This window comes from Myxocyprinus asiaticus, chromosome 30 (assembly GCF_019703515.2).
Source record: "Myxocyprinus asiaticus isolate MX2 ecotype Aquarium Trade chromosome 30, UBuf_Myxa_2, whole genome shotgun sequence".
Lineage (NCBI taxonomy): Eukaryota > Metazoa > Chordata > Actinopteri > Cypriniformes > Catostomidae > Myxocyprinus > Myxocyprinus asiaticus.
This window is the reverse complement of record NC_059373.1, coordinates 35,968,348-35,996,207: the sequence shown is the minus strand read 5'-3', so window position 1 is coordinate 35,996,207 and position 27,860 is coordinate 35,968,348. Positions and strand designations below refer to the sequence as shown.

The window sequence follows — 27,860 nt, the reverse complement described above, 5'->3', positions numbered from 1 at the left end:
CCAAATGTGCAGTAAACAACAGAGCAATCTGCATGGAATATTGTATCACACAATGCAATGTGCTCGACTTGACCTTAGTCAGGTTAGTTCAGCATGACGAAAGAACCAGAAGTTACATCAGCCAACCGTGATTTTTAATTCCTTTTTCACACATAATTAGATTGGATTGCAAGTTAAAGGTATTGCTCACCCAAAAATGAAAATTCTCTCATCATTTACTCATCCTCATTCCATCCCATATGTGGATGACTTTCTTCTGCAGAACACAAACAAAGATTTTTAGAAGAATATTTCAGCTCTGTAGGTCCATTCAATGCAAGTGAATGGTGACTAGAACTTTGTAGCTCCAAAAAATCACAAAGATTTTCACTTTTACATATGAAAATCACATACATGTTTAGTTTCAAAGTGAAAGTGGAGATTTAGAGATTTTAGAGACTTAAATATTGTTCTGTTTCTCCCCCACACCTATTATATAACTTCTGAAGATATGGATTTATCTACTGGAGTCTTATGGATTACTTTTATGCTGCCTTTATGTGATTTTTGGAGCTACAATGGTCTGATCACCATTCACTTGCATTGTATGGACCTACAGAGTTGAAATATTCTTCTATAAACCTTAATTTGTGTTCAGCAGAAGAAAGAAAGTCATACTCATCTGAGATGGCATGAGGGTGAGTAAATGATGAGAGAATTTTAATTTTAGACATTTTTACACAACTGCTTTACTTCTAAGTTTATAACTGAACGCCACTCGCTGAAGGTGATGTGGCACCAATGTAGCTTAAAAAGCCTCTTGCTTAAGCATTTATAGTTAGATTGTTACATATTGCTTACAGTTTTATCTACTAATTTTTAAAATTAGTACGTAGTATACGGTACATGCTTATTTCACTCTGAACAGACTAAACAACGTCTAAAACATTTCGCATTACTGCTCACATTAATGGCATCTTTTAATAACTTTATAACAAACTCCGAGTGTAAATAAACCAATGAAGCTTTGACTTGCATGACTTGTGTTCACAAAAGCCAGCAGGTCAAAGTTCATCCACTTCAGAGGACCAAAGGAAGACCTTGACCATGTGACTAGCATTTACTGTAATTCAATAAGCTGTAAGCCAAAGTACCAAACTCTGTTTTAATGACATCAAGTCTGAGAGAATCTAATAAAACAACTTCTCTGAATGATACTTCTCTACAAAGCTGTAAACTACACTTTAAATGTTTAAGGCAGACTGTGAATGTCTTGCTCAAAACAAAAAGTAAGTAATCTAATCATATGTCTGGTAATGAGATAATGTTAAACTCAATTATTCCTTCTGATATAAGGCCTACTGCTGGAAACAATGAGGCCGTGTCACAAAGCGTCATAAAGCGATAATAGATTCACACCTGTGAACGAGCGGCGTTTAGTGTTGAGTTCAGTGGCCACGCGGACGTTGGTGCACAGATTCAGCATGATTAACATGGTGATGATCATGATGATACTCTGCCAAAGCAAAGGAGTTTCAAAGTAACGTCCAAACCTGCAAAAAACAAAACAGAGAAACAGTCAAAGGCACAAAATCCTGTATTCTATGATATACTGTAGGGTTCCCTCAACTTTTGACCAGTGGGTTGCTTCATGTCAAATCAACCAAAATAATTAAGTAAATAAATAATGAATAAAGGTTTTGTTTTATTTTATATAATCTAGTTTCACCATTATTTGTACTTCATAAATTTGTTTTGTTGGACAAGAAAAACTAGCTTCATACCATGTGACCCACATTTGGTTTTCAACCATTGAAAATAAGTACAAATTTTACAGTGTATTCATTGAGCCACACTGAGAGCCCCATATCAGTGGGATTTAACCATATTGGGTCTTAAAAAAGAAGATACGAGAAGGAAAGTTTGTTCAGAACCAGAATCTAAAAGAATATTGAGGTCCCTTTAATACTTCTGGAGTTATAGGCACTCCAAGTTTGGAAAAAAACACAAAAAAGTGTTTGTTTGTTTAATTTTCTCACATTTTTGGCATACAATGCAACAAGAGGAGCTGAAGTCAATTGATTTTACTAACAGATCTAGCTATCTCTGTAAAATAAAACAATGACCCTGCCACCTTTCTAAGGTTATTTTTTCGACCTGCAGTTTTGCTCCAAAATCACAGGCGAAAATAGTCATTTTGACCCCTCTAGAAAATAATGTATTACTCAGTAAATATTGATCCATGACATTTAATATTTTGGCTTTCATCAACATATAGGTTTATCTTTCACCAGTAAAATAAATGATCAAAAGATACATTTTGAGCCAGGGACCTATGGATGAGTTGACATGGAATGACCCCAACGTAATTACTGGATGAGGAGTTTCAAAAATCATTTTATAAGGTATTTCTGTAGCAGATTTCCATTTGAGTGTAAACTGTCCTTGGAATTAATAGATTTAAACAAGTAAATTTCTCCAATAAGGCCACGATTGTCCTGAGATTTGATTCGGCTCAGTGTGGGAACTGTTAAGAGAGCAATATCTAGCCAATGAAGTATTTTAGGAAAACAATGAAACAAAATTGATATCCATTTTAGAATTAACAGGACTTTGAAGAACATATTCATTTCCATGACTTTTCCAGGTCTGAAAACGACTAATTAAAAATTCCCAGGTTTTCCAATGACCGTGGCAACCCATAGGTTAACATAAGGGTGAGGAAATGGCAATAGAATTTTTAATACTGAGCGAACCATCCCTTTAACACTTTCATAACGATCACGTACAGCCTGGAAAATGTTATAAATATCCTATATTTCCTATACAACATGGGCACCATTCACCAGTTGTTAAACAAACACTTGTGTCAATAATACAAATGCCTCTTTGTACACACACATTATAGTGGATTATGTGTCCTGGGTTCACATTATAGCAGCTGTCTTACTGAAAGAGATCATGACCACAGGCATGATGGTTAAAGTAAAACTCACCTAAACAGTATTCTTAAGATGTTGGCAACCAGCAGTACCAGGCATACATAGGTGGAGAATCCTTCAGCATTCTGAGTCCTGCGAATATCCCTGTACTGAGGGATGTATGGCACAACTCCTCCAAATATGATGGCGACTGATGCGATCCAAGACACCAGTTGATAAACAACAAACATGCTCTGATCCAATATCTCATCATCCATCTTTCAATGATGTATCTGTCCTTTATCAAAACAAATGAAGAGCTAGCCTAAGTTTAACTGCCTGGTGATTGCTACCCTCTAATTAAATGAACCATCAACTATCGGTGCTTTTAAAGTTATTTCCACATATTAAACTTCATGTGTGCATCCCGAATACAGACAGTAAATATACTTTCATTGTCCCAGTCACCATCCACTGACTCATTAGAGCCAAGTGCTTCACTTTTCTTGGCTATAAATACTTGCTAAATCGATGGAAACGCGTTCCCTGCGTGGCTCCACATCAGATTATGTGTTCCTTTTGTCTTGTGGTCCCTGAATTAATAAACAGTCTGCTGTTAAACATTGTACAATCGCTGTGATGCTCTCTGCTTCCGATGGCTAATGCTCACTTCCGTCTTGCTAGTACGTAACGACGCACTCATTACATATTCATGAGCTGCGTGGTCTTAAAGCGAGACAAACTTGGCTGAAGTTGAACTGAACACGGAAACCAAAACATAAGTGTGTTGACAAATGCTAATCGATTAAAACATATGTTTCAGTATTTCCGAGTGAGTCTTATACAGTCGCATATTTGACCTCATTTAAAACTGTTTATCCTTATGACAGAAGATAAATCCAGTTGTCATGCCAACTCGCTGTTATATAATAAAAATAAATCAACATGAAATATCAACAGCAGCACAGTGTAATTCAAAGGATTTATCTTTTTTATGTATTTCTTTTTTTTTATCTATCTATAAATATTTTTTATAAATATTTTATCTGCTACTGAAAGGGTTAAATGTGGATACGGATGCCACCTAAATACGAAAGAGGAAGCGTACTTTTTTCTTTTCACAACCAATCAATGAACCTGAAAAGTTTCAGAATTGTTGTAGGATCGTGGATATGATCGTAGATCTTTAAGATTGAAAAACACATCTCTTATCTCCACACCCACGCTTGTTTTAGTTTGTTCGGATGTTGCCTGGAGCCGGAAACGAACACAAAAACACAATCATAGAAAAGTCCACTCAGCAGAACTCATGGCAGGATCCGGGCCAACAGCTGCTCAAGATCTGACTGCGGTGGTGAGTGCTCATTAAATCTGTGTGTTCATTGAGATGCATTCGAGAACTGTACTGTTCTGAAGTTTCACAAGTCAAGTCATTTCTTCAAACAGATGGAGACAACAATGCAAGCACTTCAGAGCAAGTTTCAGGATTTATCTGGACAGATCATCTCCAAAAATATCTTTTCAAATGCATAATATGAAGCAGTATTCTTAGCTTACTACATTTTTGCAGTCATATCACTCACAAAAAAAGTACCAAAGGATACCATGGTACTTCTGTATTTATTTTTATTTTTTAAATATTTTTTATGACACTTTGGTGAATTACATTGGAGTATTTGTTTATTTTATCGGAACTGTGCAAAAACATAAATTCAGAGAAAAAAAGAAGAAAAAAAAAGAACTATTTTACATAGAGATTATAGCATGTGCTCATTTGTATTTCAGTTTCCTGGATAGGCAACCTCCCCCCCCCCTCCAAAACGACAATAATATATGAATATGGTAATTATTCAATCCCATGGTGTATATCAAAGTGCCATGGTTATACCATCCGATGCCATCACAGTACCTTGGTACCACCACAGCACTTCTTTGTAAGGGTGTTTATTGTCACTGTGTTAATCTTCACCCTTATGTTTTGTTAGTCTAAAATAAACCACATCTAATAGTTCAAATTTACCTAATGTCGACTTTTCAGAATTGAAAGATAACTGAAGCGCACTCTTTTAGGAAGAAAGGTACTGTTTAAGGCACAAAGTCACTGGGGTGGTGCCATTGTTTTGGGTACATTTATTGTACACTTAAAGGGATTGTTCACCCAAAAATGAAAATTCTCTCATCATTTACTCACCCTCATGCCATCCCAGATGTGTTTTATTTTCTGTCTTCTGCAGAACACAAATGAAGATTTTCAGAAGAATATTTCAGCTCTGTAGGTCCATACAATGCAAATGAATGGTGACCAGAACTTTGAAGCTCCAAAAAGCACATAAAGGTAGCAGAAAATATTCCATATGCCTCCAGTGGTTTAATCTATGTCTTCAGAAGTGATATAATAGGTGTAGGTGAGAAACAGAACAATATTGAAATCCTTTTTTACTATAAATGAACGGCAGATGCTATTTGCACCCTGGTGCAAATAATGGTATATGCTATTTATACCCCAGTGCAAATAGTGGCAGATATTATTTGCACCCCAAACCTGGTGCAAATAATGGTAGATACTAATTGCACCCTGGTGCAGAAAGTGTCAGATACTATTTGCACCCATATTTAAATACTAACATACAGTATGGGCATCACTGCAGTGTGTTTCTTGTGTTTATTTATAGTACCACAGACACACTACATTAACCTCTACCCCTAAACCTAACCTAACCTTACCTTAGAAAAAATAACCTTGGTTTTACTACAGTAACCATGGTTTCACATGGGAACGAGTGTGATCGACAGACCTCGCCTCCGGATCAAACCCTTCTCTGCACTCTCCAACTCTCATAGTGACCAAATCACTGCAGTGAAATCAACATTTATATTCATTTTAATCTATTATTTTAAGTAATATTAAGAGTGGAAACAAGAAAATCGGATGGGAAAAAGAGCGGGACAGAACACAGATTCAAACCGCGGTTGCTAGGACAACACTACACATTCACACACCATCTTTACACCCCACACCACTGCAGCGACATCTATTGGTTAGTTTGTCATATATTTCTGTGGTTCCACTAGATTATTGGGGTGCAAATAGGCACTCAAACATTCTTCTGCTTTTGTTTTTGGTGATTCTTCTTGCATATTACCACCTACTGGTCAGGGAGGAGAATTTATAGTAAAAAAAAAACAAAAAACAAAAGGACTTAAATATTGAACTGTTTCTCACCCACACCTATTATATCGCTTCTGAAGATATGGATTAAAACACTGGAGTCATATGGAATAATTTTATGTTTCCTTTATGTACTATTTGGAACTTTAAATTTCTGGACATCATTCTCTTGTATTGTATGGACCTACAGAGTTGAGATATTAATTAAAGGTTTAAAGGATTAAAGGTGACCTTTAAAGGTATACCTTAGGGTACCTATTATGTACCCAAAACTAGTTATATAAAAAAGGTCCCCTTGAGGGTAGCACCCCAGTAACAGCCTTGTACCTTAAACAGTACCTTTTTTCAGAGTGTGCAAGATTCAGCTTGATACGTTAAGTAATTGATAAGTAATTTTTCACGTTACCTCTAGATGTAATGTGATTGGTATTGATTAAGTCAGGAGAACATATGAAAATATTTTGAATGGAAAATAAGTTGTTAATTTTAGAATAAGGCTACTGTTATTATTTTTACATGCCCCAAACAGAAAGGAAGTCAATCTCAACAGAACATGAAGTCAAAATTGTGGTTCCACAGTCACTGTGAAGGGGGATTATAGAATAGTAATCCATGAGTAGATGTTAAAACACATAGTCCTTGACTGATTTTGAGCAGAGGATTCATTGTAGACACTTACTGCAAAACATTGACTTGTCAAAGCCATTTTTAAGAACTTAGATGTGTTAAACAAAGAGCTTTAGGTTTTCCTTAATGTTCAAACTGGATGAGATGGGAACACGTATAGATGATCTGGAGAAGAATGTTGCTGACCTCATGACACAAGCAGGAATGGAAGAGCATCACAAAACAAAGCAAGTGCACTTGATTCACTTTATGTCGTCTTCAAATAAAAGATTGGTCAATAGCTGGACTCATTTATCATGTGATTTAATATTTCTGTTTTCCTCAACAAGGTATAGTGATGTTGAAGAGAGGACAAGCTTGCCAAAGCACTGAAGAGAAATGCTGCAGAAGTCTGAGGCCAACAGTGTGCTTTCCAAATTAGTCCATGCATTTAGTGTTGCCAAGTGCCTTAGTTTTCTATGTGATTTTGGTTTATGACAAATATGTAGATCTTTTATTCAAAGCAATAAAATAACTTTTTTTTTAGCTCCTTGATTTCAATCCTTTCCAAGATGCAAAGTTATCCTGAAACTTGAATGGCTGCCCAAGTAAGTAAGCGCAAGTAATTGTGTTTGGGAATATCAGTGGTGTATGATGCACTTGGTCCAATAAAATAGCCTCTTATTATTTGGCTGTCATTTGACAAAAAAAGCAGTCTTTAGCTCGTTCTGTGGACATCTTGGAGGCTTTTCTTTTGTGCTATTACAGTATGCAGCTATCCAGATATTCCCAACCTTTTGAGATTTGTTAAACCCATAAATGAGAAGGTACAGATGAAAAATATTAAGGCTGTCAATAGATTTAAATATCTACTCATGATTAATCATTTTGTCAGTTCCATTTTAAGGAAATAAAACAAAATAATGCATGTAATGTGTGCCAGATTTATACATTGGTATGGATGACACTTGAAGCAGAATATTTGAAAAGTGACTATGATAATGATAATGCTAAATTATATCCAGAGTTAAAAAGAAAAGGTTTTTGATTATTAAGTTTTTTGTCGATGAAGGAGTACTTAAGCCTTATAGATGGCGTTGTGGGGTAGATCTGACAAAAAAGTTTGGGGAAAATATGCTTAAAAGTGTCAGTGTATCCTTGTTTTCAAGTTTTAAAGGTGTACTCAGTCATTTATTTTTTAAATATATCATCGTGGATCTACAGTGTCTCCTAGCGGTGTGGATGCAGCATCATTCAAAATCAATAGTTTTTAGTAACCAATGCCATTGTAGAAATTCATTATTCACAGTCAGCCATGATTAATTGAATTTATGTGTGAAAGTGTCCAATAGCAGGGCAGTTACTGAGATAAAGCAAGAAGTATTCAGCTGGTCATGTGATTCTAACATGGCAGCCCCCATGAAGGTGCCCCTCATTCATGTAGAATAAAAAGTCTCCATCTTGTGTGAGTGCTCATGATTGTATAAATGAGTTTCAAAATAACTATTTATTTATTTGGGAGTGAAATTCTATAATGAGGAAATAAGTTACTGAGTGCATCTTTAAATTGCAACCACCATTCCTCTTAGTTGTTTCGGTTTGTCAGTGTTGCATACTGTGGCAACTCAAAAACAAACACAAAGACAATGTTAAGCTTCATTTAACGAACCAAATAGCTTTCAACTGTGTTTGATATAATGGCAAATGCTGTGATTGTAGATTACGCTCAGAGTATTTTGCATTTTTGTGACTGATGAAAAGACAAACAAGCATATTAAACCATATTACAAAATTTCTGATTTAATATTGTAACGTACAAATTTTGCAAATATGAGGTGCCACATTCCAATATGTTTTATCTTGAATATTTCTATAAGCACATGCTGATATCTGAAACCTAATTGATTTCATGAAAAAAAAAAAAAAGTGCAATTTAGTTTCTGCCCCAGAACATGGCCCACTGGCTGAAATGACTTTAAATAGATATTTTGATTCCTTTCCTAACATTTCCTGACATTTAATTGTAGAAAACTTTCCCTGTCTTAGGTCACTTTATTTTAAGAATGTGAAATATCAGAATAATAGTAGAGATTTACTTCAGCTTTTATTTCTTTCATCATATTCCCAGTGGGTCAGAAGTTCACATACACTTCGTTAATATTTGGAAGCATTGCCTTTAAATTGTTTAACTTGGGTCAAATGTTTTGGGTAGCCTTCCACAAGCTTCTCACAATAAGTTGCTGGAATTTTGGCCCATTCCTCCTGACAGAACTGAGTCAGGTTTGTAGGCCTCCTTGCTCGCACATGCTTTTTCAGTTCTGCCCACAAATTTTCTACCAGATTGAGGTCAGGGATTTGTGTTGACCACTCCAGTACCTTGACTTTGTTGTCCTTAAGCCATTTTGCCACAACTATGGAGGTATGCTTGGGGTCATTGTCCATCTGGAAGACCCATTTGCGACCAACTGGTGTGAAGTGCACCAGTCCCTCCTGCAGCAAAGCACCCCCACAACATGATGCTGCCACCCCCATGCTTCACGGTTGGGATGGTGTTCTTCAGCTTTCAAGCCTCACCCTTTATTTTCTGAACATAACGATGGTCATTATGGCCAAACAGTTCAATTTTTGTTTCAGACCAGAGGACATTTCTCCAAAAAATAAGATCTTTGTCCCCATGTGCACTTGCAAACTGTAGTCTGGCTTATTTATAGTGGATTTGGAGCAGTGGCTTCTTCCTTGCTGAGCAGCCATTCAGGTTATGTCGATATAGGACTTGTTTTACTGTGGATATAGATACTTGTCTGCCTGTTTCCTCCAGCATCTCCACAAGGTCCTTTGCTGTTGTTCTGGGATTGATTTGCACTTTTCGTACACTATTTCATGCACTATTGTTTGTACAGATGAACGTGGTACATTCAGCCGTTTGGAAATTGCTCCCAAGGATGAACCAGACTTATGGAGGTCCACAATTTTTTTTTTTCTAAGGTCTTGGCTGATTTCTTTTGATTTTCCCATGATGTCAAGCAAAGAGGCACTGAGATAAAATACATCCACAGGTACACCTCCAATTGACTCTAATTAGCCTATTATCCTAATTGCCTAAAGGCTTGACATAATTTGGACTTTTCCAATCTGCTTAAAGGCACAGTTAACTTAGTGTATGTAAACTTCTGACCCACTGGAATTGTGATATAGTCAATTAAAAGTGAAACAATCTGTCTGTAAACAATTGTTGGAAAAAATTACTCATGTCATGCACAAAGTAGATGTCCTAAACGCTAAAACTATAGTTTGCTAATATGAAATCTGTGGAGTGATTAAAAAATGAGTTTTAATGACTTCAACCTAAGTGTTTGTAAATTTCTGACTTCAACTGTAAATACCTCTCATGCCTGAAAGGTTGTTTTTTGTTACATATTTTAATAGAAAAGACCTAACTTCACACGCGTCAACTTTTCAGAAATTGAGCATTTTATGCATGCTCATTAACATCCACAAAACAAAACAAAAAAATCGAATTTCAAGTGCAACATTAAAATTAAACAAAGAATTTTCTAAATATTGCTCATAAATATTAATACAGTTTGAGCTCCTGGAATATGGCTGCTGTTAAACGCATTGACCAGCAGGTGGCAGCATTGTTTCTCTATTGCCATTCAGGTCAAGAAGTAGCGTTTCCCCACAGCTGTCTCAGCAGTTCCATTCATAAAGCAAAGCAATTAAATCAACGGCGTTTAAACAACAACAACAACTAAAATACAGTTAAGCATTATTTAACGCATTGTATAGTATGGCTACAAAATAGATTCGCAAAGATAGACTAGAACTGCTAAGATCTCCAAACTGTCAGACCTCTCATTTAGATCATTTATGAAAGCTGTCTTTTCCAAGATCGAGATTTGAACTAAGTAAGATGCCACTGACACAGGAAAAGACTTCCCGGGATGTCAGATCTATTTTCAAGTGACATTTTATTTGTCAACTTGTTTGAGCAAAAAGTTACTGAGCGCACCTTTAACGTTTGAATCACAAACAGTCTCGCTTAAATGTATTATCGCGAGATGTGCGCGGACGCTATTCACCAAAGATACGCTAAGGCCCTCGCGCTCGTGGTTGTCAAGGGAGACTACGCAAGAAATGTGACGTACGCCGGTGGGCTGGACCGTGAGCTGCTGGAGAAAGGGAATGTCGATCGGTGAGAGCTCGATTATAGAGGCGGCCGGGAGCGTCAACAGAATGGGTGAGTATTCAGTCCCTGTTGCTCTATTAAACCCACAGTCCGTCGTTGTGGATTATCAGATTTATGTGTAAGTAGATATGTTGGTTTCGATGTGAAGTGTGTTTTAAATGTGAGTGTTTTGAATGCTCGCGCGCGTTATTTGCGTTTCCTGAGTGTGTTTGATCAACAAATCTGCTCGAGCTCTCTTTTCTTCGCTTTTTAGGTAATTATAATGATAGTAGTTGTTTATTGCTTTATATAAAGCACTTTAATTGAATTGGAAAAAGTGCTGTGGTGGTACCATGTTGCAGAGATGATATGTGATGGAAATACCAGGGTACTGAATGGTTACCATATTCAAATGCTATTGTATTCCTAATATAACCATGCTACAACCGTGATATATGCCCAAGGGACATGGTATTATCATGGTAATTGTCCTGAAAACCACGAAAATACCATAGTACTGGGTAGGGTGGGCTAAGGCAATTAAAAGCTGCGGCCAGACAATTGCTACTGTAGTCTTTCCGGTTGTTGAAACACCTTCTGTGTCTTTCAGTCTCAACAATGTAAATGTATGTGGTTCAAATCTGTGTGAATTGAGTGTCTGAGACTCTCCCATGCTTGTGGCCGACTAAATGATTCAGAGTCACATGAATCAAAGAGGTTAAGAGCAAATATTTATGGACGGATCATGATTTGTCTGTGGTCCTGGAAAGAACTGGTCACCACTACAGATAGATGAGAATAGTAAACAGTTGTGAGATCTCAGTTACAAAGAAGGGTTTAGTTGCCAGTTGATACCTTTGCTCACATACACTGGTGGCCAAAAGTTGGGAATAATGTACAGATTTTGCTGTTTCGAAAGGGAATTGGTACTTTCATTCACCAAAGTGTCATTCAGCTGATCACAAAGTATAGTCAGGACATTACTGATGTAAAAAACAGCACCATCACTATTTGAAAAAAGTAACTTTTGATCAAATCTAGACAGGCCTCATTTCCATCAGCCATCACTCCCAACACCTTATCCTTGAGTAATCATGCTAAATTGATCACTTGGTCCTAGAAAATCACTTGTCATTATATCAAACACAGCTGAAAGCTATTTGTTTTGTTAAATGAAGCTTAACATTGTCTTTGTGTTTGTTTTTGAGTTGCCACAGTATGCAATCGACTGGCATGTCTTAAGGTCAATATTAGGTAAAAAATGGCAAAAATGAAACAGCTTTCTCTAGAAACTCGTCAGTCAATCATTGTTTTGAGGAATGAAACAACTACAGTCTTCAAAGACAAAGGACAACTGGCTCTAACAAGGACAGAAAGAGATGTGGAAGGCCAGATGTACAACTAAACAAGAGGATAAGTACATCAGAATCTCTAGTTTGAGAAATAGACACCTCACATGTCCTCAGCTGACAGCTTCATTAAATTCTACCCGCTCAACACCAGTTTCATGTACAACAGTAAAGAGAAGACTCAGGGGTGCAGGCCTTATGGGAAGAATAGCAAAGAAAAGACACTTTTGAAACAGATAAACAAAAAGAAAAGGTTAGAGTGGGCAAAGAAACACAGACATTGGACAACAGATAATTGGAAAAGAGTGTTATGGATCTTAACCCCATTGAGCTTTTGTGGGATCAGCTAGCCTGTAAGGTGTGTGAGAAGTGCCCGACAAGACAGCCACATCTATGTCAAGTGCTACAGGAAGTTTGGGGTGAAATGTCACCTGAGTATCTGGACAAACTGACAGCTAGAATGCCAAGGATCTGCAAAGCTGTCATTGCTGCACATGGAGGATTTTTTGATGAGAACTCTTTGAAGTAGTTTAAGAAGTTTTTCAAATTGTAATAGTAATTTTTCATGTTATTAATGTCTTGACTATACATTATGATCAGTTGAATGTCACTTTGGTGAATAAAAGTACCAATGTCTTTACATAAGAGCAAAATCTGTGCATTATTCCAAACTTTTGGCCGCCAGTGTAACTGTTATGGCACGTTGCCATTTGGTGATGATCAGTACCACTTGCATGCCACTGAAAGTCACTTCACTTACCAAGTGTTCGGGTGTGCGCTTGCCTAGTTCATTGTTCAGATGTTGCATTGTGTTGTCTGATTGTACCTTTCATTTTGAGCAACTTAACGTCTTGCAAGATCTCTTTATAGAAGAACAGTCGTACAGGGAAATATGTTTGATTGTAACACAGCACAGGTCATCCATGAGTTCTGCATTGCCTCCCTAGTTACTGTAGATCTCATGATAATTCTTGCACAGTTGAAGAGGTCATCCTTTATTCATTGGCAACATGTTTGAATTACAATGCTACTGCTTGAATTTGGCCTGTCTGTTTGCTCACATGTGACCATGCGCTTTTCCATGAGTTGGCCTGGTACTGTTTTAGGGGATCCCAGTACTAAATCAAGGAGTTTGTTGTTATTTTGAAAATAGATATGACCAGGTCATATATACGAGATGTTGAATCGGTCACTCGACTCACTCATTCATACTTATTGAAAGGGGAAGAGAAACCGGTTTGTGATTTATGTAAGAATTTCTTGAGTGTAAAACATATTTTAAGAGAATGTCCATTTCTAAATGATATTAGACAATGTTTTTATTCAGAAAATATATTAATGGACATTTTTAAAAAGGTTTCTCCTGGAATAATTTTAGAATTTCTATCGTATATTAAACTGAAAGATTCTATATAATTGTTTTTATTACTATTGTTATTATTGTTATATATGTATATTTTTGTATATTGATTGTTTTAAGACAAAATTATTAAATTATTGTAAACAATGTTTAAACTGAAATACTGTTGTTTTTGCCATGAATATAACCATTGCTGCTGATATGGCATCAAATTATAAATAAATAAATAGTACTGTTTTATGGAAAACAGACTAGAGGTAGACAGACATATCGGTTTTACAGATTAATCGGTGCTGATAGTTGTTTTTTTTGGAGGGTTGCATGGTCAAAATTTATAAAATGACAAATGTGAAAAAATGTGCTTTGGCTTTGTTAAACAAGCACCATTTTAGCACAAGAAACAACTTTCTTAGCGTTTCTGCAGCACTGAATGTTCCAGAGGCATTATGAGGTAGTTAAAGGAATAGTTCACCCAAAAATGAAAATTCTCTAATCAAAATTCCTCATGCCATCCCAGATGTGCATGACATTCTTTCTTCTGCAGAACACAAATAAAGATTTTTAGAAGAATATTTCAGCTCTGTAGGTCCATTGAATGTAAGTGAATGGTGACCAGAACTTTAAATCTCCAAAAAGCACATAAATGCAGCATAAAAGTAATCCATACACTCAAGTGGTTTAATCAATGTCTTCAGAAGTGATATGAAAGGTGTGGGTGAGAAACAGAACAATATTTAAGTCCTTTTTACTATAAATCTCCACTTCCACATTCTTCTTTTTTTTTTCTTTTATTTTTTTTCTTTTTTGGCGATTCTCATTGTTCTTGCATATCGTCACCTACTGGTCGCGGCTAGTCAAAGGTGGAGATTTAAAGGAAATAAAGGCCTTAAATATTGATCTGCTTCTCACCCACACCTATCATATCACTTCTAAAGACATGGATTTGTCAACTGGAACCTTTTACTTTTATGCTACCTTTATGTCCTTTTTGGATTTTCATAGTTCTGGCCACCATTCACTTGTATTGTATGGACCTACAGAGCTGAAATATACTTCTAAAAATCTTCATTTGTGTTCTGCTGAAGAAATAAAATCATACACATCTGGGATGGCCTGAGGCTAAGTAAATGATGGGAGAATCTTCATTTTTGGGTGAACAATCCCTTTAAGTTTCCAGTCAATGCTCACTTCAGAATCTCACTGGAAATACTAGGTCATCCAGGTATTTCTCACTCTTTTATGAATACTGGGTAGTCAGATGTACTACTCCATTGTAGGGATATGCATGGTTACTGTTTTTAACATTCGGTTAACCACGAGATTACACAAATGGTTAATCGGTTTTTCGTCTGGAGAATGTTTATTGCAATGGAATTTCCTCAAACACTACTCAAAATAGCAGCAAATAAAGTGCTCAGTGAGCTGTGAGCCTAAATAGACAATACAGATCTTCAAATTCTAACATCAATCATTAAAGTCAAACAAAAACAATCAATTTTTTTTTTTTTAAATCAAACCTAATTTCCATGAGGCAACAAATTCCATGTATTGTTGTGTGTGGAGTTACATTGCTGCAGTTAAATAGCCTCTTCAGGGTGCTTTCATATTTAAATGGTTTAAAATCAAATGCTGTTGAACTTGTTTAATTATTGTATGTAAATATGCAAAGTTGCAAACCAGAGCAAAAGGAAAAAACATTCTTACAGTTTATAAAGCACTAAAACTTTGCTTGGTGAAAAACAACCTGGAATCATGTTTAATGGTGTAACAGTCACAAGAAGTCCTGTTTGCAACCTGAACTTCTCCTGAACGCAGCCCAACACAACACAGGTGTTTCGTGATAAGTTCATCAAAATGAAAGTTCTTTTTTAACTTCACTTGGTGCCTAAAATTGTGGCAATCTTGCGCAAGATGCTGAAAGAAAAAAACAGAGATTCAGCGCAATGGTCAAAAACGTCCATCCAGCGTGTTAACAGTATATAGAGAAACAGTGCAGACACACAGCCCCTTTAAACAGCCCCTAACTCGCCCTATACTTGAAATACTGACCCAAAACCAGACGGTTTATCAGAACTCGACGAGTTCGGGTCAGGATGAAGACCTCTATTACACATAGGGTTGCTCCGATACCAAAATTTTGGCTTCAGTACAATACCAGTCCGGGTACCTTGGTATCGATTCTAAATCGATACTTAGGCAGCAAATAAAAACCTCAGATTTTTTATGAAATTACACAGAAAATTACTTAATTAAATGTTCTTGACTCATGAACACGACGTCATTTTCTCATGGTCTCGACACAACAAAAGTTGTTTTCTCATGAACACGATGTCATTTTCTCATGATCTCGACATAACAGTTTTCTCATGAACACGATGTCATTTTCTCATGATCTCGACACAACAAAAGTTGTTTTCTCATGAACACGATGTCATTTTCTCATGATCTCGACATAACAAAAGTTGTTTTCTCATGAACACGACGTAATTTTCTCATGGTTTTGACATAATAAAAGTTGTTTTCTCGTGATCATGATTTAATTTACTCTTTTGTTCTCGTCATTTCGACTTAAGTTCCTGCAAGAAAACACCTATTGCCACCTGGAGCAGCTCATCGTCACAGGGACAGCATCTTTATCTTCTGTTTATCGCAACAGTAGGCTTCTCTAGGTCAAGGAGATGGATTTTGTCTCAGTTCTGTCTAGTGACTCGCAAGTCTGCTGACCTGCATCTCTCATAATCCGTATCCATAGAGTAATGATGGGAAATTAAGCTTTCAGAAGCAAAGGGCTTCCGTTACAAACGTATTGAAACTGGGTTCGTACTCGAAGCTTTCTGTACAAGGTTCAATTTACTGCCTTCTGGTGGTCAAAAATTGAAGCACAACTAGCAATAAAATGTATTATCAATGCTATTATGTTGTTGTAGTCTTTTTTTAAACTAAAGTGTTTATAAATATTTAAGAAGCAAGTGAAGGCCCCAAGGCTTCATATCAGAATCAGAATCAGAATGAGCTTTATTGCCATGTATGCTTACACATACAAGGAATGTATGTGAAGCGTCGGCCAGAAGGCAACAGTTCAAAAAGGTAATGGGCAGGGTGTGTGGGGTCCAGAGTGATTTTTCCAGCCTTTTTCCTCACTCTAGAAGTGTATAGTTCTTGAAGGGGGGGGGGGCAGGGGGCAACCAATAATCCTCTCAGCAGTCTGAATTGTCCTTTGTGGTCTTCTGATGTCTTATTTCGTAGCTGAACCAAACCAGATAGTTACTGAAGTGCAGAGGACAGACTCGATGACCGCTGAGTAGAACTGTATCAGCAGTGCCTGTGGCAGGTTGAACTTCCTCAAGAGGCGAATGAAGTACAACCTCTGCTGGGCCTTTTTCACAATGGAGTCAATGTGGGTCTCCCACTTCAGGTCCTGTGAGATGGTAGTGCCCAGGAACCTGAATGACTCCACTGCTGCCACAGTGCTGTTTAGAATGGTGAGGGGGGTCAGTGTTGGGGTGTTCCTCCAAAAGTCCACTATCATCTCCACTGTTTTGAGCGTGTTCAACTCCAGGTTGTTTTGACTATACCAGACAGCCAGCTGTTGAACCTCCCTTCTGTATGCAGACTCATCATCATCTCAGATGAGGCCGATGACAGTGGTGTCATCTGCAAACTTCAGGAGCTTGACAGAGGGGTCCTTGGTGATGCAGTCGTTGGTGTAGAGGGAGAAGAGTAGTGGGGAGAGCACACATCCCTGGGGGGCACCAGTGCTGATTGTACAGGTGCTGGAAGTGAGTTTCCCCTGTCTCACAAGCTGCTGCCTGTCTGTCAGAAAGCTGGTAGTCCACTGACAGATAGACATGGGAACAGAGAGTTGGAGTAATTTATTCTGGAGAATAGCTGGGATGATGGTGTTGAAAGCCAAACTGAAGTCCACAAAAAGGATCCTTGCATATGTCTCTGGTCTGTCCAGATGTTGCAGGATATGATGCAATCCCATGTTGACTGCATCATCCACAGACCTGTTTGCTCGATAAGCAAATTGAAGGGGATCTAGAAAGGGTCCTGTGATGTCCTTCAGGTGGGCCAACACCAGTCTCTCAAATGACTTCATGATCACAGACGTCAGGACAACAGGTCTGTAGTCATTACGTCCTGTGATTTTTGGTTTCTTTGGGATGGGGATGATAGTGGAACATTTGAAGCAGCATGGGACTTCACACTGCTCCAGTGATCTATTGAAGATCTGTGTGAAGATGGGGGCCAGCTGGTTAGCACAGGATCTAAGACATGCAGGTGAAACGCCATCTGGGCCCTGTGCTTTCCTTATACTTTGTTTTCGAAAGACGCGGCTCACATCATCTTCACAGAACTTAAGTGCAGGTTGAGTAGCAGGAGGGGGGAGGAGGGGGGTTGCAGGAGGTGTTGGTGTTTGTGTGAAGTGAAATGAAGGTCAGAGTGGGTGTGGGGTGTGAAATTGGGCGTTTCAAATCTGCAGTAGAACACATTCAGGTCGTCAGCCAGTTGTTGGTCTACCACAGGGTTGGGGGTAGGAGTCCTGTAATTCGTAAGTTGTTTCATGCCACTCCACACTGATGCAGGGTCGTTAGCTGAAAACTTGTTTTTCAGCTTCTCAGAGTTTCTTCTTTTAGCAACTCTGATTCCCCTTATTCAGTGTGTTCCTGGCCTGACTGTACAAGACTTTATCCCCACCCCTGTAAGCATCCTCTTTGGCCTGACGAAGCTGCCTGAGCTCTGCTGTAAACCAGGGTTTGTCGTTGTTTAACTTTAAATAAGTCCTAGTAGGAATGCACATATCCTCACAGAAACTGATATATGATGTAACAGTATCTGTGAGCTCGTCCAGGTCTGTGGCTGCAGCCTCAAAAACACTCCAATCAGTGCAGTCAAAGCAGGATTGTAGTTCCAGCTCTGCTTCGTTGGACCATCTCTTTACAGTCCTTAATACAGGTTTAGGAGATTTTAATTTCTGCCTGTAGGTTGGAAGAAGATGAACCAGACAGTGATCAGAGAGTCCCGAAGCTGCTCTAGGAACAAAGCGATATGCATCCTTTATTGTTGTGTAGCAATGATCCAGTATGTTCTTGTCTCTGGTGGGGCATGTGATGTGCTGTTTGTATTTGGGCAGTTCATGTGTGAGGTTTGCTTTGTTAAAATCCCCAAGAATAATATTAACTGAGTCTGGGTATTGTTGTTCTGTGTCTGTGATTTGATCAGCCAGCTGTTGCAGCGCCGCATTCGAACACGGATTTGGCACAATATACACACTCACCAGAATAAACGAGGAAAACTCCCACGGCGAGTACAAAGACTTACAGTTAATAAAGAGCGCTTCCAAATTAGGACAGCACATCCTCTTTAACCTTGTTACATCTGTACACCAACTTTCACTGATATAAAAGCATGTTCCACTGCCTCTTGTTTTCCCTGTTAACTCCGTGATGCGATCCGCTCTGAACAGCTGAAAGCCGGCAGATGTAACGCACTCTCCGGAATGGCTTCACTCAGCCAGGTTTCTGTGAAGCACAAGGCAGCAGAGTTTGAAAAGTCCTTGTTTGTGTGGGTGAGGAGATGTAGTTCGTCCATTTTGTTAGGAAGAGAGCAGAGATTCGCTAGGTGAATACTCGGCAGCGTTGTTCGGAAGCCCCGGCGATGGAGCTTGACTAGCGCACCTGCTCGTCTCCCTCGCCTGCGTCTCATAGCGCATTTATACAACACAGCCCCGCCTCCGACTAAAATGTCAAACAAAACGTCAGAATATTCAAAATCCAGGAAAAGATTGTCTGGTACATGCTGTCGAATGTTCAGCAGTTTGTCTCTGTTAAAACTGACTGGAAAAAGATTACTAAACACAGGACAAACAAACAAAAAAAATAGAAGCGCTCCACACTGAGTTAAGAAGCTCATATGTGAGTTAAGAAGCTTCTGTGTTCTGTTAAAAAATAAAAACATTGTCTGAGAGTAAATTAATAACTGATAATTCATGTCTAGATTGGAAAATAAATATGCTTGTGGGATGGGCTGTAACATTGTATTAAATGGGAGTGAAATATGCTTATGTGACAGTACTTGTGCTGGAATTTGCACTTCTTTTGAACCACATACTGAAGCAGTCATGTGATTTTCAGACGTATGAAGCTTCGGACATACCAGATCACTTTTTTTCCCCAAAATGATTGAAGCTTCGATCATAGTACTTCAATGGCACAAAGCTATTTCAGCTGCCGTCAGGCCTTGATTAATGAGATACATTCAAAAACACGAGCAAACTCGCTGTACTTTTGTAATATTTAGACATTGATACTCGATATTCACTCTTATGAAACACTCTTGTTCAAAAGACAAATTTTAATATTTAATATAATTTATTTAAAGACAGCTTACCTGGAAAAGATTCCACCGTTGTCACCGAGCTCCTCAAAATGCCGTTCACAATAGTTCTTGCGTATCACCTGGTTTGTAGTAAAATACGTTAAAATTTAAGTAAGATTTGCTTAATTTTAACTGACAGTTGACACGGCTCATAATTATTTGTTCATTGTTTGCATTACTTTGAGTTCATCTTGTTATTTTCATTTTTGAGGTGTACACATAAATGCATTTAAGTAAAACTACAAATGTCAGAAATATGCAATTTTTTGAGAAAAAGCTATTTATCTTTTACGTTGTTGTGGTTGAGCCAACAAATCATTTTGGAGTGTTACAGTAAAATGTTGTAAAAATAACAACATTTTAGATATAAAAAGTAGGATTTTCCCATATAATTAACAGTAAAAATGTATGTTTAACAAGAGAGTACATGTACTTTTTACAGTAAATTAAAATTACTGCAAAAAACAATAACCAGAATTCCCTGTGTTACCCATTACATTTCTATATATTTTATGGGAATAGTTGTGTTTCTTCTTAATTTTAATATCAGTTTTGTACTTTGGGGTAGGGCTGGGTGATTAATCGAATTTTATTTTCAATTACAATTTTGGCTTACAACAATTATGAAAAGAAGATAATAGAGAGAAAACAATTATTGTGCCGCATTCCATTTCGCAGTGAAACACCCCAGCGTTATATCTTTTAACCATCCTTTATTACAGTTCAAATAATAAGGAAGTGGGTTATGAAAATAAACTCCGAAACTGGCATTTCCCTGTGCGGTCAGCACCGCGTCTATTAGTTGCATGAAGTGACCGGGGAGAGATTGAATCTTCTTATACACTGCAACAAAATACGTTTTTGATTTGTTGTTGTTTTGGCTTGTTTTCCAAACAATATCTAAAACTCCTTTAAAACAACACACATTTACTTTAGCAGCTATACTGCAGAAGAAAAAAATTGTTATCCGAGAATGTTGAATATAATATTACAAATATTTTAAAATATCTAAGAATCTAAAAAAAAAAAAAAAAAGATGCATTCACCTGAGAAGCAGCATATAAGATATTTTGACTTGCTTTTAGAGAATAGATCTTGTATATTTTGTCTTTAGAAGTATAACAAGTGAAAAAAATACTTATATCCAAAATACACTTATATTTAATATACGTTCTCTTAAAGCAAGTCTAACTGTCTTTTATGTTGCTTCTCAAGTAAATTTATCTTGTTTTTTAGACCATATAAAATGGAAAACAAGACAAAAACACTTGATAACAATAGGATATTTTGCAGTGAATTTTTTACTGAATTATACTTAATAAAAAGTATTTTTCCCTTTAATTCAGTGAATGTCATTTAGAGGTATTTTTAAAAGATGATTTTGTCCTCTTTATTGATAGTAAGCACATTTAATACAACCTTTTAAGTCGAGGCACAAGCTGAATAATCAGTTAACAGCTAATGATTAATCTTTGCAATAATCGCCCAAATAGTCGAATAATCGTCTAATAATCGTTAGATTAATCGATTATCAAAATAATTGTTAGTTGCAGCCCTACTGCACTGCGGCCACACGATTGGCTGGTTAGATAATCGCATGGATGATTGATGGTGCCAGATGGGCTGTTTTGAGTATTTCTGTAACTGCTGACCTCCTGGGATTTTCACACTCAACAGTCTCTAGAATTTACACAGAATGGTGCCAAAAACAAAAAACATCCAGTGAGCGGCAGTTCTGTGGACGGAAATGTCTTGTTGATGAGAGAGATCAACAGAGAATGGCCAGACTGGTTTGAACTGATGAAGTCTACGGAAACTCAGATAACCGCTCTGTACAACTGTGGTGAGAAGAATAGCATCTCAGAATGAAAGGGAGCGTATTACTGAAAGATCCTTATTTCGGAATCCTATCTGTTTTGTAACCATGGCAATTTCAGTTAGGATCTCATTCAGGACAAAAGCTATTACAGAATATAATTTCCATAAATTATCCTATCTTAACTACAGTTAGGATTTGCTTCTGTAATATGAATTTGTGAAAAATACTTACTAAATGATCAGATCTTAACTTAAGACTTAAGATAGGAGGTTTTCTGTAATACACCCCAAGATCCCTCCCGGCTAAAAAGGTACTTCTCTCTTCCTGTGTTAAGTTCGCTTACATGGTTGCACTTTCAGCTCTCGCAGATTTGGCTAGTAATAGCATTTTAGAGCTGCTTGTGTGCATTGAAGCGATTTCCATGTGTATGCCAGCATTACATAGGCGTAGGACGTCTCGTGTTTTGGATACAGATGCTTGTAAAATAATTAAAAAAACAAACAAAAACCGTCCAATCACAACAATGCGTATCGTCACATTTTTGAACTGCAATGTTTTGTACCATTATACAGTTGTGCTCAAAAGTTTGCATACCCTTGGAGAATTGGTTATATATGTACCATTTTTAAAGAAAACATGAGTGAGCAGGCAAAACACATTTCTTTTATTTCTTATGGGATTCATATTCAACTGTAGGTTATAACAGAATGGCACAATCATAAAACAAAAGATGGTAACAATGAAAAAAATTGAAATGACCCCTGTTCAAAAGTCTGCATACCTTAGTTCTTAATACTGTGTATTGCCCCCTTTAGCATCAATGACAGCGTGCAGTCTTTTGTAATAGTTGTCTATGAGGCCCCAAATTCTTGCAGGTGGTATAGCTGCCCATTTGTCTTGGCAAAATGCCTCCAGGTCATGCAAAGTCTTTGGTCGTCTTGTATGAACCGCACGTTTGAGATCTCCCCAGAGTGGCTCGATGATATTAAGGTCAGGAGACTGTGATGGCCACTCCAGAACCGTCATCTTTTTCTGCTGTAACCACTGGAGGGTCAACTTGGCCTTGTGCTTAGGGTCACTGTCGTGCTGGAAAGTCCAAGAGCGTCCCATGCGCAGTTTTCGTGCCGAAGAATGCAAATTGTCTGCCAGTATTTTCTGATAACATGCTGCATTCATCTTGCCATCAATTTTCACAAGATTCCCCGTGCCTTTAGAGCTCACACCCCCCAAAACATCAGTGAGCCACCACCATGCTTCACAGTGGGGATGGTATTCTTTTCACTATAGGGCGTGTTGACCCCTCTCCAAACATAGCGCTGATGGTTGTGACCATAAAGCTCTAGTTTGGTCTCGTCACTCCAAATTACAGTGTGCCAGAAGCTGTGAGGCGTGTCAAGGTGCTTTTTTCTGGCATTAGCGCAGTAAAGGCTTCTTTCTTGCAACTCGACCATGCAGTTCATTTTTGTTCAAGTATCGTCGTATTTTGTTTAGGGATGTGCGCTACGACTAATTTGACTGTCATTTAAATGGAAGTTTTGTAACCGACTAGTCGACTAGTCTAAAGAGAAACCAACCATCAGAAAACAGTGAAAAAAAAAAAAAAAAAAATGTATGCGACCCATTTAAAATACTTAATCTGTTCCAAATCCGAAGCTATATTCCACTGAAAAGGGGCATTTATCTGCGACGTGCTCGCCTTTAATTATGATCATTGTATATTAAATGTAGAACATGACATGCATTCACTGAATCAACATTATCAAATATTTAACACATATTTATTGAAAACAATTGAATGAATAGTGCAGGATTGTAAAAGCCTGTTCTAAACAGAAATCACCAAGTAAAAGTTTCTTAACATATTTAAACAGTCAGGACATTGTTGAAAATATTTAACAGGTAAACCAAATCTGTGAGAGAGAAAAAAATGCACTGAAAAGTCACGCGTATTTCACGACGTGCAGTCGTATATTAGCCATTGATCTAATATGACAGCTGTTCGGTAAAGAATGTTAACCAAAAAAAAAAAAAAAAGTAGCTATAGGATAGAAAAAATAGGCCTGTGATGTAGCCTACAATAAACCTAATGTATTCTAAACATGACGTACACACAGAATCAAAGATAGTTTAACATGTTAAGCAGTCGGCACCTCGTTGAAAACAGCCTTCTTAATCAGCAGATTAAAAAAATGGCATACCTAGTCTAAAACAGTTATTTTCTAGGCTACTCAAAAGCATAATTTTTTTTGATGAGTAAAATTAACCCTTCGACATGGTCCGGTGAAAGACGGGACTTGACTAACCTGAGGCAGCTATCCTGCACTTGAAAAAGCCCGCTCAGCAGAAAAATAACATCCAAGCATGCACAGATTTAAAGAAGACTCAAATGTGAAAACATCCATAGGGACTTTCAAACGTTTGGAAAGCCGATTCCCGCACCACCGAAGTGATTTCATAACTACTTTGCTGAGTTTGCTTGTCTAGCGAGAGGACATTTTCCTTCGTGCACCGCGAGTGAGAGAGGGAAGAAGCACGCGCAGCCTGAGGAGAAATTAAACTCTGTATCTGCTCCAGATATCCTCTTTATTTTTTTATTTATTTTTTTTTTTATAATTTAAATAATATTTGTATTATTAATTCTGTTTAAAATATGTAACATTAATATGACAATAATTTAAGTGAAGCCTCTGTAAAAATATAAAGCCAAATGTAAATGTGTAAAAATTATTATTAGTTTAATGGGGGAAATATTAACCGACTAGTAATTCCAGTGTCGACTAGCAGCATCAGAACCGTTTAGTCGACTAGTCTCGCACATCCCTAATTGTGCTCCTTGAAACAGCCACACCATCTTTTTCCAGAGCAGCCTGTATTTCTCCTGAGGTTACCTGTGGGTTTTTCTTTGTATCCTGAACAATTCTTCTGGCAGTTGTGGCTGAAATCTTTCTTGGTCTACCTGACCTTGGCTTGGTATCAAGAGATCCCCGAATTTTCCACTTCTTAATAAGTGATTGAACAGTACTGACTGGCATTTTCAAGGCTTTGGATATCTTTTTATAACCTTTTCCATCTTTATAAAGTTCCATTACCTTGTTACGCAGGTCTTTTGACAGTTCTTTTCTGCTCCCCATGGCTCAGTATCTAGCCTGCTCAGTGCATCCAAGTGAGAGCTAACAAACTCATTGACTATTTATACACAGACACTATTTGCAATTTTAAAAGCCACAGGTGTGGAAAATTAACCTTTAATTGCTATTTAAAACTTTTGAGCACAACTGTACACGTTACACCCCAACTGAAAGGCATGTTTTTTGGTCCGGTTCATGTCTTGAAAATGTCTGCTGCGGTCGAACAGACACAGACCTGATCCAAACTTGTGCCATTGGTTAAGCTAATGGTGATAAGTCGAGCTGGTCAGGATGTCAAACAATAATGTTTTGATAGCACCACAGTGAAAATTCTGTTATCATTTACTTATCCTCATGCCATTTAAAACCAATAAGAATTTCTTTCTTCTGCAGAACAGACAAGGAAATATTTTAAAGAATGTTGCAATCGCTTATTTTCATTCAATATCAGATGATTGCGAGCCCCTTGTAAGTAGTCCTTGTGAATTTGATTCATATTCCAAGTCTGCTGAAGCCATACGATCACTTTGTATGATGAACAAACCGACATTTAAGTCATTATTCTCCATCAAATCAAATCATCGATGAACTCCTGTGAACAGCGCACAATCAAATATGGCAACACATCAACATCAAACCTTATTGGTTCCCGTCTGTTTGGACAGAAGATGCACAAGAACCGGTAAGGTTTGATATAACAGATGTGTTGGCATATTTGATTTTTACTCTGTTTACAGAAGTTGATCAGTGATTTGATTTAAGTTATGTCTCAAAAATAGGGTTGAATAAATGATGACAGAATTTTCATTTTTGGGTGAACTTATCCTTTGAGTTTGTACAATGGGACTCAGCACTTACAGTATGTTGGCCAAGCATTCAAGTCTGCCAGGGCTCCAGATTGCAACTAAATGGTCACATTTTGGTGCGACTAAATTTTGTTATTGGTCACACTGGCGCGAATACAGACACACTCTCTCTATTTATGCGCTGCCATATTGTATTAAGTAAGATCGAAAAGTAAACCCATCAAAAGTGTAATGAAACAGCACTACCTTGAATTGATCAATGGACAGAGTGGTGTGTGTGCGCAGAGCAGGTGCATTTACTCATGAAACAGCCTCAAGCTCTCAACTGCACAGCACATTACAGCACTGCAAGAAGCACTGTGCGAGTCGCAGAAACCATTTGAATTCGGTAAAGAATTCTCTGGTGCAAACCTCTATGAAAATCCTCTGAGTAAATTAGTTTAAAACCACATTAAACTGCTTGACAAGACAGTATTGTGGATGAGAAAACAGACTTAAATGATCAGACTTTTCACACATCACCACCCTTAAAAACATTACCATGTATTTACTCTAGTCGCATTAATAATTAGTACTTTAGGCAGAAATGTATTCATAATAAATGTCATATTACAGTTATAGCTCTATTAAATGGATAATTTGCTACATTAGGGGAATGAGGGAATATCATTCATTTTTGTTACCACTATGGCAGTTTATAAATATACAGTAAATACAAAATCAGATCAAATCACTTTTATTGTCACACAACCATATACACAAGTGCAATAGTGGGTGAAATTCTTGGGTGCAGTTCCGATCAACATAGCAGTCATGACAGTGATGAGACATATACCAATTTACAATAAACATCAGATTTATACAACACAATTTACATATCTAATATACACATAATTACACAATATACAAATAATAATACACAATGTGCAGTATACAATACACACAATATAGAATACACAGTATACAATAAAAATAGTATATATAAAATGTACACTAGGTTGTATTGTGCTGTATTGACATTCAGGTTAATAGTCAGCTGCCAGTGTGTTGTTAAGAGAGAATATAATTTATGACAGTCTAGTGTGAGATAATAAGATCAATAAAGTGCAGGGCTGATGTATATGATCGTGAGAGATCATGAGTTCAGAAGTCTGATTGCTTGGGGGAAGAAGCTATCATGGAGTCGGCTGGTGCGTGTCCTGATGCTGCGATACCGCCTACCTGATGGTAGCAGTGAGAACAGCCTATGGCCCGGGTGGCTGGAGTCTCTGATGATCCTCTGAGCTTTTTTCACACACCGCCTGGTTTATATGTCCTGGAGGGAGGGAAGCTCACCTCCGATGATGTGTCTGGCAGTTCGCACCACCACAAATGTGTTTAGGGTACTGTTTTTCTTGACAAAAATGCCACAGATTGTTTTATAGATGCTGGTTTTTACTTAGCCTTACCATAGTCTTGTTAAAAATACCACTTAAGAAAAGCAACAGTAAATTTTCACAAGGGCAAATAATGATAATATAATAAAAATCGATGGCTTTAAAGCATGAACCTTTGTGAATTATCGGCAGCTATTTTTCCTTCTATGTAAAATCTGTTCTCTTCTAATGCTCTTCTTTTGTAGGAAAGCAAAACTGGTTTTGTTTGCCTTCAGAAATTCCAAGAGCTGAACTTGAATCAGTAATAGCCTGATGAATGGAGAATGGATTATCAGAATAATTGAGCCCTAAGTAAATTAGCCTAGATGTTAACTTTTTATCTTTTAGAAATGTTAGATCACCTTCCTGTTGTTAATACCAGTAAATTTACATCTGCATTCAACTCAAAATCACTGCCTTACTGTTGAATAAGCATTTCAGTGGAACAAAATATGCAATATTATAGTAAATCACACTTATTTTTGTAATATAATAATAATAATAATAATAATAATAATAATGCTTTTATTTTTAGTCTCTTTACATTTTTCTTTTTATAGGCACCAGACCCCCACCCCCCCACCAGTGCTATGTACCAAATGAGGTGCTGGTGCCACCAACTGTGGAACGTGGTGGCACCAGTGCTACCACGCTCAAACATTAGTCTTGTGCCCTGTCTGCACTTCCGTACTTGCATAGAATATTTTTCTGGCTTTATGACTGTATGCTGAATAAATTTAGCCCTGTTCCTGGGTCAGT

At 37.4% G+C, this 27,860-nt stretch overlaps 3 protein-coding genes across 5 annotated transcripts in view; 2 read left to right on the top strand and 1 right to left on the bottom strand.

The window, feature by feature from the left end:
• The window catches only part of LOC127420758 (solute carrier family 66 member 2), a 58,869-nt gene extending 55,288 nt beyond the window's left edge, over positions 1-3,581 (bottom strand). For both annotated transcript variants that reach the window (XM_051663288.1, XM_051663289.1), the window contains exons 1-2: positions 2,976-3,581; positions 1,399-1,532 (exon numbers count right to left, since the gene is read on the bottom strand). In XM_051663288.1, coding sequence (XP_051519248.1) covers positions 1,399-1,532; positions 2,976-3,178 — 337 coding nt within the window. In that variant the 5' untranslated portion in view covers positions 3,179-3,581. The remainder of the gene's footprint in view (positions 1-1,398; positions 1,533-2,975) is intronic.
• A 409-nt stretch (positions 3,582-3,990) lies between these two features.
• On the top strand, positions 3,991-7,221 carry LOC127420787 (heat shock factor-binding protein 1). Its single transcript, XM_051663330.1, has 4 exons — positions 3,991-4,254; positions 4,347-4,413; positions 6,833-6,923; positions 7,026-7,221. The coding sequence occupies exons 1-4, from the start codon at positions 4,210-4,212 to the stop codon at positions 7,066-7,068; spliced, it is 246 nt and encodes an 81-aa protein (XP_051519290.1). The 5' UTR covers positions 3,991-4,209; the 3' UTR covers positions 7,069-7,221.
• A 15,238-nt stretch (positions 7,222-22,459) lies between these two features.
• LOC127420729 (septin-7) overlaps positions 22,460-27,860 on the top strand; it is a 77,389-nt gene continuing 71,988 nt past the window's right edge. For both annotated transcript variants that reach the window (XM_051663239.1, XM_051663238.1), the window contains exon 1: positions 22,460-22,468. In XM_051663239.1, the coding sequence (XP_051519199.1) occupies positions 22,460-22,468 (9 nt within the window). The remainder of the gene's footprint in view (positions 22,469-27,860) is intronic.

Excerpts from the sequence above, each read along its gene's own strand:
- LOC127420787 (XM_051663330.1), top strand. The coding sequence starts at position 4,210 with ATGGCAGGATCCGGGCCAACAGCTGCTCAAGATCTGACTGCGGTG. Across the intron at positions 4,414-6,832 it reads TGGACAGATCATCTCCAAAA|TGGATGAGATGGGAACACGT; the intron begins ATATCTTTTCAA and ends TAATGTTCAAAC. Across the intron at positions 6,924-7,025 it reads GAAGAGCATCACAAAACAAA|GTATAGTGATGTTGAAGAGA; the intron begins GCAAGTGCACTT and ends TTCCTCAACAAG.